Genomic DNA, 16,314 nt, shown 5'->3' on the forward strand with positions numbered 1-16,314 from the left:
AATCAAATGACGTATTCCATTAGGCAAATCTGCTGCACAAAACCTTTTTAAAGTGTTGAAAAGCACGGATGTCAGTTTGAGGAGTAAAGTGTTCTTGACCCAAGCCATGGTGTTTTCAATAACCTCATATGCATGTGAAAGTTGGACAGTGAATAAGGAAGACCATAGAAGTACTGATGTTTTTGAGTTATGGTGTTGGAGGAGAATATAGAAAGTGCCATGGGCTGCCAAAAGAACCAATACATCCGTTTTATAAGAATTGCAGCCAGAGTGCTCCTCGGAGGCCCAGATGGCCAAACTTTGTCTCTCATACTTCGGACATATTGTCAGGAGGGACCAGTCGCTTGAGAAGGATATCATTCTTGGTAAGGTGGAGGGTCAGAGAAAAAGAGGAAGACCTTCAACGAGATGGACTGGCCAAGTGGCAGCATCAATGGACTCAAGTGTGGCAACAGTAGTGAGGTTGGCCCATGATCAGGCAGTGCTTTGTTCTGCTGTGCATAAGGTTGCTATGAGTTGCTACCAACTTGATGGCACCTAACAACAACAACCCTAGTAAGTGGAGTCCTGGTGTGGCGCAGCGGGTTAATATGCTGGACTGCAAGGTCAGTGGTTAAAGCTTACCAGTGGCTCCTCACAAACCCCATGGTCACTATTAGTAAGCACTGACTCGACAGCACATAACAACAATAACCCTGTAAGTAAGGAGCTCTGTTAGTGTAGTGGATTATGAGCTCAGCTGTTAACCGCAAGGTCAGCAGTTGGAATCTACCTGCTGCTCCGCAGGAGAAAGATGAGGCTTTCTGCTCCTATAAAGGTTTATAGGCTTGGAAATCCTACATAGGGTCGTTATGAGTCAGAACCGACTCTAAGCCACATCACCACCACCACCACCCTAGTAAGTAGGCAGGAAAATGTGTATTCCAAAGCTAATTGTTCTGGTTTCCCAACACACATACCTATTGCTCCCATATCATCAATGTAGGGACTTTTGGCTCCGACAATCCCCCCAAAGCATTCCTTCTGGGGTGCACAGTAGGATTTGTCCAGGTGAGTCTTTCCATCGCTGTCCACCATGCACCACTCACAATCCAGCACACCGAAACAGTCCCTGACAGAAAGAAGATCCTGAAAGTTCTGGAAAAGACTGGGGCATCTGATGGTTTTCAAGAGCTCTACTACCCTAGTGCTGTGACCTCTCTGAACTTGGTTTCCTTTTCCTTAAGAGAACAGCAATGGAGAAAGTGGTTTTAAACCCTCAACTACTTGGAGATGAAAGAAAAAACTACTCTCAGTGGATCAAAATATTAAATCTACCTCCCATTTTGGATTAGTGTAGAGTTACTGAAAACCATCTAATATGATCAAAGGGCTGAAAGACTTGTTAGACTCCGGTCTAACATTCCCCAAATGTGTGGTCATTTAAGAAAGGAAAAAATGGTTAGATAGGTTGACAAAATACTAGGATAATTTAACAGGTATTTTGTTACTAATTTCTTAAAGCTTTTAAAGTTTAGGTGCATCATAATTCTCTGATACTATATGCAATTTCTCAAATTTAATTAACTTTGGGTTATTACGTTAATATCCCAAATGATCAACCTGATGCCAGATTGTCCTTCTGGTAATGTACATATCAAAAGGAGAACTGGCTGTCCCTTCTACCCACTTTGTGTTCCATCAAATGCACTCATAATTCCCTCTCACCCTTGCTCCTTCATATCATGTCCCCTCATACTTCTTTTAACTCAAGAATAACTTTGCTATCCACAGAGAAGGCTACTAGCATATGGCATAAATGCCCAATAGCTGGAGCTATCTGAAATGGGAGAGTCAAATAGCCTGGATAGCCTCAAGCTTTGTAGAGAAATGGTTTTTGGCAATCAATGTCAGGTCAAAAAACCGGTGTATCTTTTTATAACATCAAGAATGAGACTGGGAAAACTCAATGAGGCTGCTAGCCCTCAGAGTAGCCAATCACGACCCGAAATAAACACGGGCCCGGCTTACCCACTTTCCATCCTCTGAGTGCACCTGCTGTTGATACACTGGTGAAGGGCATCCTGCAGGCCAGGATCGATAGCGGTGTAGCTCACTGGTTCCTGGTGGACCTCACAGCTTGGGTTTCTAAACAGAAAGCAAGTAAGAAGGTTAGGACTGGCTCGAGGGCTGTGGGGCAGCACCATAGTTTGGTTTTGACACTGATCACAAAGAACTGGGTTTGAACCCTGGCTTTGCCACTTAGCATGACCATGGGCGAGTTAGGTAACCATTTTGAACTTTGATTTCTTCATCTTTATGAGTAATAGCAATAATATTAAGAAACTTGTTGTTGTTGTTAAGTGCCATTGAGTCTGTTCTGACCCATAGCGACCCTGTATAGGGTTTCCAAGGAGATGCTGGTGAGCTTGAAGCACCAACCTTGTAGTTCAAATGGCTTTGCAGTCTGGCGCATTAAGAAACTAGGGAGTTATAAATACTTAGCAAAATGTTGTTGTTGTTAAGTACCATAGAGTCGGTTCCAACTCACAGTGACCCTGGCACAGGGTTTCTGAGGCTGTAAATCTTTATGGGAGCAGAACGCTTCATCTTTCTCCCACAGAACAGCTGGTAGTTTCAAACTGCTGACTTTGAGGTTGGCAGCCTGACCTGCAACCACTATGCTACCAGAATTCCTTACTCAGCAAACTAGACAGGCATAAAATCAAAAGTGATTATAATGTTCCCTCATTCTCATTCTAAATCTTACTTTTCAGCAGCAACCACTGTTCACAGGTTAAGTGAGAATCCTTTGAGACACTTCCCCCTGCCCCCCAAGCCTACCTAGCTCTGGTAGCATAGTGGTTATGCATTGGGCTGCTAACCTCAAGTCAGCAGTTCAAAACTACCAGCTGTTCCACGGGAAAAAGATGAGGCTTTCTGCTTCCGTAAAGATTTACAGCCTCGGAAACCCTGTACAGGGTTGCTATGAGATGGAACTGACTCCATAGCACATAACAATAACTACAACAACAAAGCCTACCTAAACATAAAAGAGGCATGGTGACACAGTGGGGTAAGCGTTGGGCTGCTAACCGAAAGTTGGTGGTTCAAACCCGTCAATGGCTCCACAGGAAAACGATGAGGCAGTCTACTGTAGAGATTTATAGGCTCAGAAAACCTATAGAGCACTCTACTCTGCCCTACAGGGTTATGAGGAGCCAGAATCAACTCAATGGCAGTGGGATAGACAGACAGTATACACAAACATATTTCATTGTCTTTTATATAATTCTATAGGCTGTTGTTGGTATGAGATGGAACCGACTTGATGGCTCGATGAACCCTGTATTAGGTGTGATTTGCTAATTTGAAAAGGAAGCAATTTAATGTGTATGAAGCCCCTGGCATGTGGTAGGCACTTAGTAACTGTGTGTAATATATTTATAGTTTTTGGATATAGCACATAAACTCTTCACACTTACATAATATTTATATTTAAACCTAAAAGCAGACGTCATTTTAAGGCACTAGGGAAGTAACTTGGAATCTGCCTCACTACACACTGCCATTATTAAGCAAAATCATCTTTTACTGTAGCCCAAAAGAAATATAAGATACAAAATGTTGAGATGTGTTGTTTTGTTTTGTTTTTTACCGATTCTCTGCATTGGTGAGGTTGCCAGTGCATTCGTTGACCTCTAGAGGGCACTCACAAGGACATTCACATTCGTTTTGTTCCATTCTGAAAAGCATAAAGAAAGTTATTTTGCAGAGTGTCAGTGACAAACTACATACTGTATACACACCAGGAAAGCATAATAAAGAAACCCTGAGCTAATCAAAAGGACAGTAACAAGGAAGCTCTTACCAAATGTTTAAATAAACAACTGCTCTTAAATTCATTGCCCCTAGGACAAGGATGTTGCAAAGGACATACTTCTAAAGTCTTTTTTAACTGGCTACTTTCCCTATTTCCAATACATGCTCAAGCATTTGTTTGTTTATTTTGCAAATACCATTTACAAAATGAGTGGCATCAGTTAGAATATTAAACCGCCTGGTAAACAGAATATGACCCATCATGTTTTTACCGGTGACAGTTGAGACAGAGCCGGTCCACCATGCTGCAAGCACAGAAGGCAAGAGAGTCGCATGTCTCGTTGACAATGCCGACAAACGCATTGGTTCCCGGGATCCTTGCCAGTCTGTACTTAGAACAGTGGCTGCCATGAACAAGGTTTGTCAAATCCCCCTATGGAACATTCAAGGTGCTATGAGTGAGTGCAAAGACCCTGCCCCATATTGGGGAAAACAATCCTTCAGTCATCTAATGCAAAATAACTTAAAAAAACAATAATTACATAAGTATGTATTTATTTCTAATTACAAAAGTAATAAACACATTGTTGCCTTATCATTAAGTACCAAAGAGTGAGTTCCAAGGAGTGGTTGGTGAATTTGAACAGCTGGCCTTACAGTTCAAATGACTTTGCAGTCTGGCCCATTAACCCACAGTGTCACATCAGGACTCCAAAGTCATATATATTGTTGTTGTTGTTAAGTGCCCTTGAGTCGATTCCAAGCCATAGCTATACTGTATAGGGATTCCGAGGAACAGCTGCTGAGCTTGAACTGCCTACCTTGCAGTTCAAACAACTTTGCAGTCCAGTGCATTAACCCACAGCACCACACCAGGACCCCAATATCATATACAGGCACATTAGGAAAACAAAGAAACTATACTCGTGATCCCATCACTCAGAGGTAATTCCCATGAAACAATTTTATATATTCTTTTGTTTATGTTTATCTAGATAAAGCATTTTATAGATGAGTATATTACCTGGTTTCTTTTAAACGCACGCATAGTGGTTACAAATCGGGCTATGAACCTTAAGGTCAACAGTTCAAAACTACCAGCCACTCTGTGGGAGAAAGATGAGGCTTTCTGCTCCCATAAAGATTTCTAGCCTCGGAAACCCTGTACAGGGTCGCTATGGGTTGGAACCAACTCGATGGCACATAGCAACAACAACAAATAACACTGGAGTCCTGGTGTGGCGCTGTGGGTTAATGCGCTGGACTGCAAAGTTGGTGGTTCAAGCTCACCAGCTGCTCCTCAGAAACCTTATACAGGGTTGCTGTGGGTCGGAACCAACTTGATGGCACTTAACAGCAGCGATATAACATTGAAAGACAATAGCTTGAAGAAACAAAGACAACTTTCAGATAAAGAAATCTCAGATGACCTCAAAGGCAAACGCAATTACCCAGAAAACATAACATTTTTCTCCCTCTTAGATAACTTCTAGAATAAAAAATACATATATTTAAAAATCAAAGTCTCTTTAAGATAGGACTTTGTTGTTGTTAAGTGCCTTCGAGTCAGTTTTGACACATAGCAATTCTGTATAGGGTTGCCGAGGACCAGTTGGTGAGCTTGAACTGCTGACCTTGTGATCCAAACCAAGTTTGCAGACCAGTGCATTAACCCATAGCACCATACCAGGACTCCTAATTCTAGAATAGTCATACAATCCAATCACAACAAGTATCCTCATCATTCTATAATAAGGAAATGTGATAGTCAGCTTCTTGATTTGCCTTATTTGTTTACCATACTGGAAAACCAAGGGTTCCAAACCAGTATCATAAAATAATATATGATAAAAAAAATGTGTAATCATTTTCCTATGTGCAGTATGTACACTGGGCAAATCCAACCCCATGTCAGTTTCCATGCCAGCGGTGCCTTATATATGTGTGGTGACAAAAAGCCTTACTCTAAGAATCATGGCAGTGAATGCTTGAGTTCTTAGAGGTCCAGACAAACTTCCTACTATCTGGAAGACACCCGCTTCTACAATAGGAACAATAATATAGGTTTATCATCCTGTAGGAATCCTGGCATGGTACTTTAGGATAAAGCACTGGACCACAAAATCAGTTTGAAACTCAAGGTCAGTGGCTCAAGCCCACCAGCCACCCCTCAAAACTCACAGCTATGAGTCAAAACAACAACAACAAAGTTAAGAAGTAGACTTCTGGTGTGGCCCTGTAGGATACCAGCACTGGACTGCTAAGCATGAGGTCAGCAGTTCAAATCCACCAGAAACCTTTTACAGGGTTACTATGAGTTGGAACTGACTTGATGACAGCACTTAACAACAACAACACTAAGAAGCCTTGGTGTTGCATTGCAGGATAAAGCACTGGACTGAAAGGTTGTTTTGAACCACAAAGTTGACAGTTCAAATTCACCAGCCATTCTTTGGAAACACTATACAGAGTCTCCATGAGTTAGAATTGACTCAGTGGCACTTAACAACAACAACAACAACAACAACATCCCATTAAGTCCAATTCCTAGGAATGAATGTTCTAGTTCCTCTTTGGGATAACTGGGGTTGTTTAGAAAGTATTCTAATTCATACTGATCTAAAATTTACCATTCTATAAGAAGCTCTGGGTAGTAGTTATGGCTGCTAATCTCATAGTCAGCAGTTAGAAAGTACCAGCTGTTCCACAGGAGAAAGATGAGGCTTTCTGCTCCCATAAAGATTTATAGCCTCGGAAACCCTGTACAGGGTCACTATGAGCACATAACAACAACAACAACAACAAAACATTTCTACCTGAGTATCCTGGATTTAGCTGAAGAGCTGAGGAAATCATTTGTACAAATGATACAGGGAAGAAAACACACAGCAAGTCAGACTTTCTTATGATAACCTTCCCTACCAGCATTCCTCTGACTATACGCTAGTGCAACAAAATACCGTTTTAAGAAAATGCTGCTCAGAATGGCATGGCGGTCTAAACAGAGCAATAATTACTTCCCTTACTTTATCACATTATTGCATGCATACATTCATTTTTCCAACTCCTCTCTTCCACTGGACAACTGCTTTTGCAGTTGCATTATTGAGACTAAATTTAGGATTTTCAATAAAACCCAATATATTTTAAAAATCATTTTTAATTAGACAATGACATAAATGCATATTCTGAGTATAAATCTTATTTCCCACTAATAAATTGTTGAATACTGGCTCTGTCATTGCCCTTTTTTTGTTTTCTCACAGATAAGATTATTTACAAATCATTAAGAGTGCCCTGAAGATCTTTAACTACATCAAGGTGAATCAGCAGCACCTTCAATCATACAAAGAAAGAAACACTGTTTTGGATGATCTCCAAGAGAGCTCCCATCTAGCAGGGTGAACAACTAAGGATGGCCTAATTTGGCCTTAGGGGTTTAAGGCAACTGCGTGATCTCTAGAAGACAGGAAGAACACATGGTACCACATATATTTATACAAGACTGTGGGAACCGATTCAGCAGACATTTCAAAGGGCTTAGATTGGGTAAGTCTTTAAATAAACAAACTCACAAGTGTGAGACCTTAAAATATTCTCTTCTTCATCCCACAACTATTAAATTGGAGAACTGGGTAAACTGTACAATTTCTGTGATTCTAAGTTACAACACTCAGACATTAACTATTATTCCATTCCAAAGTCTATAGGAGCTGGGAATGAAGAGTGTTGAGGAATCAACTTACCACTAGGCTGGTGTTGAATTTGTAAAACCTCTGGACTGTTCTGTCACTGAAGCTGTTGCATAGGTTTTTCTTCACGAAGTTGGGGTGATTCAGGATGTCATTGGCTACCAAGGGCTCCTACCAAGGTCAAACAGAGCAGAAGACATATGCCATTGTAAGCAGCTACAGGCTATTGGAGAATTGAACTTTTTGCTTCCCAACAAATACCTTGTGGGTGATATGCTGCTGTTCAACAGGGGCATGGCCTTTGGGGTCAATGAGGGTTGGATGTGCCACCAGGTAACCCCTGTCCTCCATTATGAAGCACCTAGGCCAAAACAAATGACATTCCTCATTGATGTAGGGGTTCTGCTGCACTTTCGGAGGCTATTTATACTCCTGGCTCTGAAACACATTACATTTAGCTTCGGTTTTCAATAAATACTCATTGGACACAATGAAAGAAGTCTGGCATACAGGTAGATAGGTACATACTCTTGAAGTGGTACTTCACCTGGGTTACAGGTTAAGATCTGAGATCGCCTACATAGTTCATACAAAGGGTGCCTGTCTAATCCAAATCAGGTGGACTTGTAGAGCTCTTGAAAGAATGTGCAATTGTGATATTTTTATTTTATTTTTTTTCTTTCCCCTTTTTTGAAGAAAAGGAGATCCTGAAGGAAGTGGACTTAGGTATTCGTTGGCACAACCTTGAAGTAAACCATACTGTTTACTTCTTTTGATGGCAAACAAATTATCAAATACAACATTCAGGCAACATATAAAAATATATTTGATGAAAATGAGTAGTAAGCAAGCGAAGCTAGAACTGTTTTGATCAAGGCTACATTCTATTCTATTTGACTTTACATTAGCCATACTCGGGAGCCATGAATCCTGCATTCCCCATCAAAGGCCAATGTGAACTCCAGCATGATGTGATGTGTGGACTATAAGAATCTACTAAAAAAGCTATTTTAAAAAAAGTGTTCTGCATTAAATGAAAGGAATGCCTTTGCTTTGATCAGACATGTTCTTTTGGAATTAAGGAGGCAAAGACTTTTAGTTCCTTGAGCCTTTTTCTGAGGGAAATGTAAAAAAAGAGCAGTCAAAGTGTCTGAAAATTTCACAAAGACTTTGGTTTAATAACTAAGTTAACATCAAAAGTACCAAGCAAGAGTAACCTCTGGTCTAATACTCAAGATGTGAGACACCTCTAATTGCTGGCTACTAGTGCATTCTGTGCCACTGTTACTTCTCCTATCATAAGCTGAATTTGTATAAATCATAAATAGCATGCATCTTAGAAAAAGGAAAGAAAAGAAAAAGAACAACAATGGACTTGATTTCTGGTCCTGACACTGACTCTGTGGACACCATATAACTAGTGATACCTGAGATCTTTTTCTTTATATATAGGCAGCTAGAAGGGAAATGGTGTCCCTAAAGGGCTTACCTTATTTTATTGCCACCATCTTGATTACAAACTGGTAATAAGTCCATCAGAACCTTGTAGAAGTATCTAAGTGTGAAGTCAATGCCCATCACAGCTACAGTGTGTCCAGAAGACAGCTGTGTACTTTATGTGAAAAAGAATAGGAGGCATTTCTTAGTTAAAGGTAAAAGCTACATTCAACCATAAGGACGTATTATACTATCAGTAGAATATTCTAACTGTTCTTTCCCACTTCTCACCCCTACAAAAAAGATAAGCTAAGTAACATGGAGCTTTCATGAGAGAAAACTTTCAGCTGAATAAGTAGAAATATTCTTAACCCATCCTGGAATATGACTACTCCTTTGGTATTATAAAGATATAACCCACTTCTGGTTATAGATAATGTTGGTACTAATTTATATATTATCACAAAAGCATTAGAAGAAGAACCACTTTTTGGTCAGAACATGGGACTGTCATGGGGATAAGATATCGGGTGGGAGTTGTATGGATGACCACTATTGTTGCTTCCAAAAGATCTCTAGAGGCAAGGAACCTGAAATTTGATTAGTGTAAAACTACACAAATTTTAGTAAGAGTAAGGGCTATTCTGACTTCCTTTCCACATCACTAAATCTGGTGCTATTTAAAGAAAACCTCATACTCTAGCACATGTTCTCATGCACAGTCCAGTGCTTCTTCCATTCAATATTACTACTCTCAAAAGAAAGGGAATAGATAGATAAAGTTGGGCAGAAACACATGATGCTAACTTTTTGCCTCTAGAAACAAATGTATCTAAAGTTAAATCCTGGTTCTGTGGATTTTTATGTGCCTCTTGGATGATACTCTACCCTTTTTAATCTTCAGTCTTCTCATCTAGAAATGGAGATAAATTAGTACCTACATTACAAAGCTGCTATTGAAAGTAAATGTATAGTTTTATTTACAGTGTTTAGGGACATGCCTGACATATAGTAAAATACCCAATAAAGGGTACTCTGGTAGCGTAGTGGTTACGAGTTGGGCTGCCAACCGCAAGGTCAGCAGTTCGAAACTACCAGCGGTTCCACGGGAGAAAGATGAGGCATTCTGCTTCCGTAAAGATTTACAGCCTCGGACACCCTGTACAGGGTAGTTATGAGTCAGAACCGACTCCATGGTACTTAACAACAACTCTTAAGAAAAGGAAACAGTGAAACTTTAAACCTCAAGTCTGGGTGGAGGCAACATAATTACTTTGGAAGATACTGCTAGATTTATCAAAACTATGAACTTCTCAGAATGGTTGGAGAACCATGGTGTACTTGGCCAATGGATCCCTGTGCTTTTGAGGTTGGGAAAGTTTAGGGATTATTCATAAGGGGATTTCTAAGAGTCAAAGAGCATTGCAGTCATCTGATATCTTTATAACAAAAATATCTGTCCCCCCCCCCCCCAAAAAAAAAAAAAGGCACTGCTATAGACAAAATTCTTAAAAATATTACTTGGAAAACTGAGACGAGCCTTCCAAAATAAAATCTTCTTATGGCAAATCAGAACTCTTTGGAATGAAATCTCATTTGCCATGTAAACAACTGTCCCCTTCTGGTTACAGTCAATGATGATACTAGTTTATATTACTACAAAACCATTAAAAAAATCATAACCCATAGAGAAACATCTATCAGACTTTTACTATCAAAGTTGGGTGGCAGAGGTGAAGGGAGACCACGTTGTGGGATATCCTTCAAGAAATTACTGCCTCCACAGGAGCTTTTATTTTTTACCAAAGCAACTTAAAATCCCTGGAAGAAATTAAGACACAGTTATCACCCCTAGCTGTGTTTTGTAGGAAACTAGTGTTTTGCTGAAGTACAAGTCCAAAGAATTTTTAACTCTCTTGTTTGTTCAGCTAGCAGTGATGAGTCTAAACAACATTCATTATTATGATCTTCCATTTAGCTAATGTTGGCAATTTATAGATACTTGAGTAGGCATTTGAATGTGATATTTCAATGACTTATCACAGCAAACTTAGCAGGTTTTATCATTTCCAGAAAACTAAAGCTCAGGGAGATTAAGGTTTTGATCAAAGTCACACAGTGACTAACTAGTGGAAGCAGGAATTTAAACCCAGTGGTTCCCACTCCTAAGCTTATGAGGAGGCGCCAAAAAATTTGTGGATAAATGGACTTCAAAGAGAGTAAAATGTCACCACGAATTTTTGCAGCCCCCCTGTACTTTCCACCACCAAGTTATATTGCCTCCTTAGATCATCACAGCATTCAAGAGTTTCCAAGTAATTTTCCAGAACCTGTTTAATTTCCTGTGAAGAAACTTAGAAGTTTCTATTTTATAAGGGAAAAACTAGGATTAGAAGAGTTAGAAGACTAAAACAAGATTGATCACCTTTTATTATGTATGGCATAAATACTAGTTCCCAGATCTGGATCCTAGCACAATACCACAGTCCTTCCATGAGAAACACAATTCAAGTTTTTTGGACTATTTTCGTGTGTAGTATTTTCCTCTACATGACTGCCACCTGCACCAATATGAACAATATGTTGCAGTAACACATTGCCTACATAAGTCTAATGTTACAGTTAACAGTATTCATGGATTTTAGACATGTATATGTTAACTGTAACAGCTCAGAAAGAATGCCATAGAAAAAAATGAAACCAAACCTGTTCTAAGTATACAGTACAATGGACCAGGATGTTTGCAAAACTTTTGTGGGATTTTCTGTGTTAAGGACTTGTCTGACCAGTTCTTTAATCAATAACTGAACTTCATCTTTTTATCAGCATGATGATCGCTCTTCAAGATTCTCAGACCACCGAAATAATGCTTATAGAAGAATCAGATAATACAACTATCATGAGCAACTGTTGGAAGTGTGGAGTTGAAAACAGGAAGAAAATGAGCTGAATATCTGCCCCTTCCCTAATCAGAAGACCCTCCCCAAACTATGAACATGAGTACTTCATGAAAACATGACCATTAGCTTAGCACTTTCTCATGCTGAATAAAATGCCAGAAGTTTAAAGCATTTAATTTAAAAGGCAACAACCAAAAACCCATAGCCATCAAGTTGATTCCAGTTTACAGTGCTATTATTGGACAGAGTGGACCTGCCCCATAGGGTTTCCAAGTCTATAAATCTTTATGGGAGCACACTACCACATCTTTCTCCCATAGAATGACTGGTGGGTTCAAACCACCAACTTTACGGTGAGTAACCCAACTGTTAACCTACTGCACACCAACAGGGTTCCTTGAAGCTCGGATAGCACCTTGATAAAAATAACTGCCAATTACTCGACATTATTAAGTACAGTCCTAAATATTTTCCATGGCTCATCTCTAATTCACATTATACCAGCTCACTATGGGCAGTACAACATGAGGGTCAGAGAAATCAGAAGACAAAATAATAATAAATGTACTTAATAATTATTGAGCCCTTACTACAGGTTGGAGTCCCTTGGTGGTACATACTGTTAACAAGCTTACCTGTTAACTGAAAGGATGGATATTCAAGTCCACCCAGAAGACTGCCTGGAAAGAAAGGTCTGCTGATCTACTTCTGAAAAATCAGTCATTACAAAACCCTATGGAGCACAGTTCCACTCTGATGTGCACAGAACTCCACGAGTTGAAATTGACTAGAAGGCAACTGGTAATACATGGCAGGCACTGTTTTCAGAGTTTTACATATATCATTTAATATCACCTTTAAATTAAACCTGTGAAATAGGATCTATGATCTCTTCCAGGTGAGGAAATCAAGGCAAACAGGGAATAGAGCCACACAATTAAGAAATGGAAATATGTAAAGTATAGGCACACAATAAATCGAAAATCATCTTGCTCAAAGTGAACTCGCATCTTAGAAGAGGGTTACTCTCAAGTTATCACTTGAGGGCAAAATCACTTGTAATCATATGAAAACAAAGTATGTTGTTAAGTGCTTGGTATGCTTAAGTGACCTTTGTAAAGCCTGTCTCTCAGTATATGATGGCAAAGCCCCCTCAGATATACAACTGTTTCTGTTAAGGGTTTTGGAAAGGTATACATTAACCTACATATGTAGACTTCATAAAAAATAAACTTACTTTTCGTCCAAAAAAAAAAGAATAGTGCGTAGAAGGGAAAGCTAATTGTTCTTAATGATGGACTGCTAGGTTGGTAGGGGGTCTGACAGGATACCTAAAGATGGAGATACAAGTGGGTTTCTGCCTGTCCCTAACTGTAACCACATTTTCAAGAGCCTGTTCTGGCCCATTTCATTGTCATCAGAGATCAAAGTAACTGCTGTCCTCTCAAAGAAACAGCCTTGATTTACTTTTATTCAACTGAGTAGAATGTATGGAAGGGATGAGAAGTCACGCTATTCAGACATTAATTAGTAGGCGTATGCCTGACAGATGGTTTGTTAATTAAAACATTGAAGATCTGTTAGAAACAAGTATTTACTTGTTTATGTGTGAAATATTATTCAATGGGTACAGCTGACACAGCCAAAGATATGACCGTGCCCTGCAAAGAAGTCAACGTTTAGCTGGCTGCAGGGCCCTACACTACATGGATGCACAGGCCATGATACTGAAAGTCCACACCATCCGGCTCCCAATGAACTAGCTTTACTTTAGAAGAATTCTACTGAATGTCAATCATTTGACATATAATGAGCACTGGTGAAAAGCATAAAGTTAAGCAAGAAAATCTGTCTCCTATAAATTTTAAGGCATCGTTACAGATACCAGTCAAAATACAGTCTTTCTGGGGCTAGAGAAAAGCAGTTATTTGTATAATGAAGAGATGGATTAAAGCAATGTGACTTGCCTCTCTACCTAAATTCTACTAACGTTTGTAGCTTAAATACAGAACGGACAGAAACCTCAAAAGCAAGATTTTGCCAAATATATTTACAGTGATAGTGACATAATAGTGTTTTGGGAAAAATCAGTTTTTCAAAAAGTCTTTTCTATTTTTCAAGAGACAATGCAAGGACAAAGGAAAACAACATCAGCAACAGAACTCCTCTGTATTTTTTAAGTTTTGACCCAAACCCAAAAGGTAATATGCTTTTACTTCACTAAAAATTATCCTGTATTGAGAAAACACTTCTTGACAATGATATCTATCTATCAATCTCCTGCTTTGATTCCTTCTATTAGTTTAAGGATGGTGTGACTACCAATTGTGCTACTGAATCTTTAACATCTTTCTCCTTCTTTTTCATAAGCATCATCATGGATACTGCCATGCATAGGGCTTAGAGCCTTTCATGGACTCAATTCATTTGGTCACCTTTTAGGTAGATTTTACTTCCATTTTACAGATGTCAAGGGAAGCTCAAGGAATCAAACACTACAGAGCAAAAGAAGAAATTCAAACCCCATCTTGCCTCATAAGAATGTTTCCCTACCAATCCTTGGTGTCTATTATTCAATTTGAAACCTCAAAATATCCTTAGAATGCTTAAGAAATGGCTGAAAAGTTAATTAAAATATTACCTAGATGAATGAATTGTATGACTGATGGTCACTACATAGCCGGCTCCTCCAACATCTAGGTAAGGACCAGTCAAAGAAATCAAGCCTGGATTAGCTACAGCATGGAGATACCTAATGGAGACCAAAACAAAGTCATGTTATCTTAGGGTATAGGCAGCTACTTTACTAAATTGCAATGAAAAGTGAGCTTGCAAATCTCAAAGTATTTATTATAAATTTTTCCCATGTTACATTACAATTTAAAAAGGTTCTTTTATGTACGACTGTAGCATCCACACAAGAGGTCAAAACGATCTTTTTAAAACAGACATTGAACTCAGAAAACATCTGAGCTTATTATAAGATCTACAATGCAGGTGTCATAGATAGAAATAAAAGAGGAGTTAATGAATGAAGTAGAAAGTACTTCAGCTGGGTACATCAAAATGCACCCTGGATTACTAAGGGAGGGGAAAATGGTAATCAGAATAGCCAACTCATGAACGACCAAGCCACGAAGCAGCATACAACTAAACATCTTGTTTTTACGCACAAGTCGCCATATCACCTGGCTAGCTTTAGTTTCTGAAATCAGAGTAAAAATAAAGCCCTGAAGAGTAAGGGAATGTTTTGGTGTTTACTTTGTTCATTTTTAATAGGTCACCCATGTCTTTTAGAACTTTGATGCCATCATCACGTGCAGTGAAATTGATTATGCTGGTGTTCTTAAGTGCTGTCGATAGGTTTCCACCCTGTATAGGGTTTCTGTGGAGTGACCGGTGAATCTGAACCACCAACCTTGTGATTCAAATTGACCTTCTGGTCCAGTGCTTATCCTACAGTGCCACACCCACTTTAAAACACTGTACATGAGGCAGGAATCATGTAAACCATGAAGAACTGAAATGGCCACATGTAAGGCATTTGGAACTCACAAGCTATTGCTGATACTACATTAAAATTCTAGACAAAAAACAAGCTATAAAAACATATTTCCACTGCCATGAGAGCATCTTCTTTAACGTGACTGCCTGAAATTGCTTTATTGGATGCCTTTATCATGTCTGTCTGTAGGATTCTGGGGGTGGGGACAGGTTTTAAAAGAAACCCCTTAAACTCACCATTGTCTCCTAGTGGGATCAAATGCTTTGTCCATGAGGGAACCAGGATAAATTCTGAGGACACCATTGGGCGTTGCTATGTAACGGCGGACAATGTAAGTGTTCAGGCTACTCATTTCCATTTGTGTCATCCATTCATCTGTGACGTGGCTGGTAGCCATTACTTCATTTCTGACAGAGAACTGGGAAACAAAGGACGACATAGCAGGGATCCTTTAAGTCTCACATGAAAAGATTGGGCTACTGACAGGGCTTCCCAAAGCTCTCTTGCAGAGAAGCCAAACCCAATTACTTCTTAAAAACCTTTGCACAGCAGATGGATGTGGCCTAACTTGGTGAAAACAAAAACTCACTGAAATATAGAGTCAGTTGGTGTGTGATTACTCAATTATTTGCCCTCGGAAGGTTTTCCCTGTTTAAGAGGGAAAACCCTACTGTAAGTGCATTAAAACACGGAAAGAAAAGGACAACGAAATCTTTGCTCCTTTAAACTGTAGTTTAAAGTACCATATGTACTTCAACAGATAGTGGTGGGCACTTTTCTTCATTCCTCTAGCAAAAATGGGGCTGGGGAAGTTCCAATGGTCTCTAAATCACAACCCCCTACCTTGGAAACCCCCGTGCATCTGAGATCTGAAAGAGATCCTTCCTCTGGTCCCCAAGGTTTCTTAATCCACCAGAAGGGTCATCACTGACCAGTTTTCCTTTGGCCACACACTCCACCTTTCTGGCTCTCTAGCTGA

At 39.5% G+C, this 16,314-nt stretch overlaps 1 protein-coding gene across 1 annotated transcript in view; it reads right to left on the reverse strand.

Moving 5' to 3' along the window:
- The window catches only part of CACHD1 (cache domain containing 1), a 228,958-nt gene that overhangs the window by 23,107 nt on the left and 189,537 nt on the right, over positions 1 to 16,314 (reverse strand). Inside the window, exons 14-22 of the mRNA XM_006862460.1 lie at positions 15,572 to 15,753; positions 14,472 to 14,582; positions 8,983 to 9,105; positions 7,755 to 7,854; positions 7,548 to 7,664; positions 4,074 to 4,234; positions 3,638 to 3,724; positions 2,011 to 2,127; positions 960 to 1,111 (exon numbers count right to left, since the gene is read on the reverse strand). Of these exons, the coding sequence (XP_006862522.1) occupies positions 960 to 1,111; positions 2,011 to 2,127; positions 3,638 to 3,724; positions 4,074 to 4,234; positions 7,548 to 7,664; positions 7,755 to 7,854; positions 8,983 to 9,105; positions 14,472 to 14,582; positions 15,572 to 15,753 (1,150 nt within the window). The remainder of the gene's footprint in view (positions 1 to 959; positions 1,112 to 2,010; positions 2,128 to 3,637; positions 3,725 to 4,073; positions 4,235 to 7,547; positions 7,665 to 7,754; positions 7,855 to 8,982; positions 9,106 to 14,471; positions 14,583 to 15,571; positions 15,754 to 16,314) is intronic.

Source organism: Chrysochloris asiatica, unplaced genomic scaffold (genome assembly GCF_000296735.1).
Source record: "Chrysochloris asiatica unplaced genomic scaffold, ChrAsi1.0 scaffold00048, whole genome shotgun sequence".
Classification (NCBI taxonomy): Eukaryota; Metazoa; Chordata; class Mammalia; order Afrosoricida; family Chrysochloridae; genus Chrysochloris; species Chrysochloris asiatica.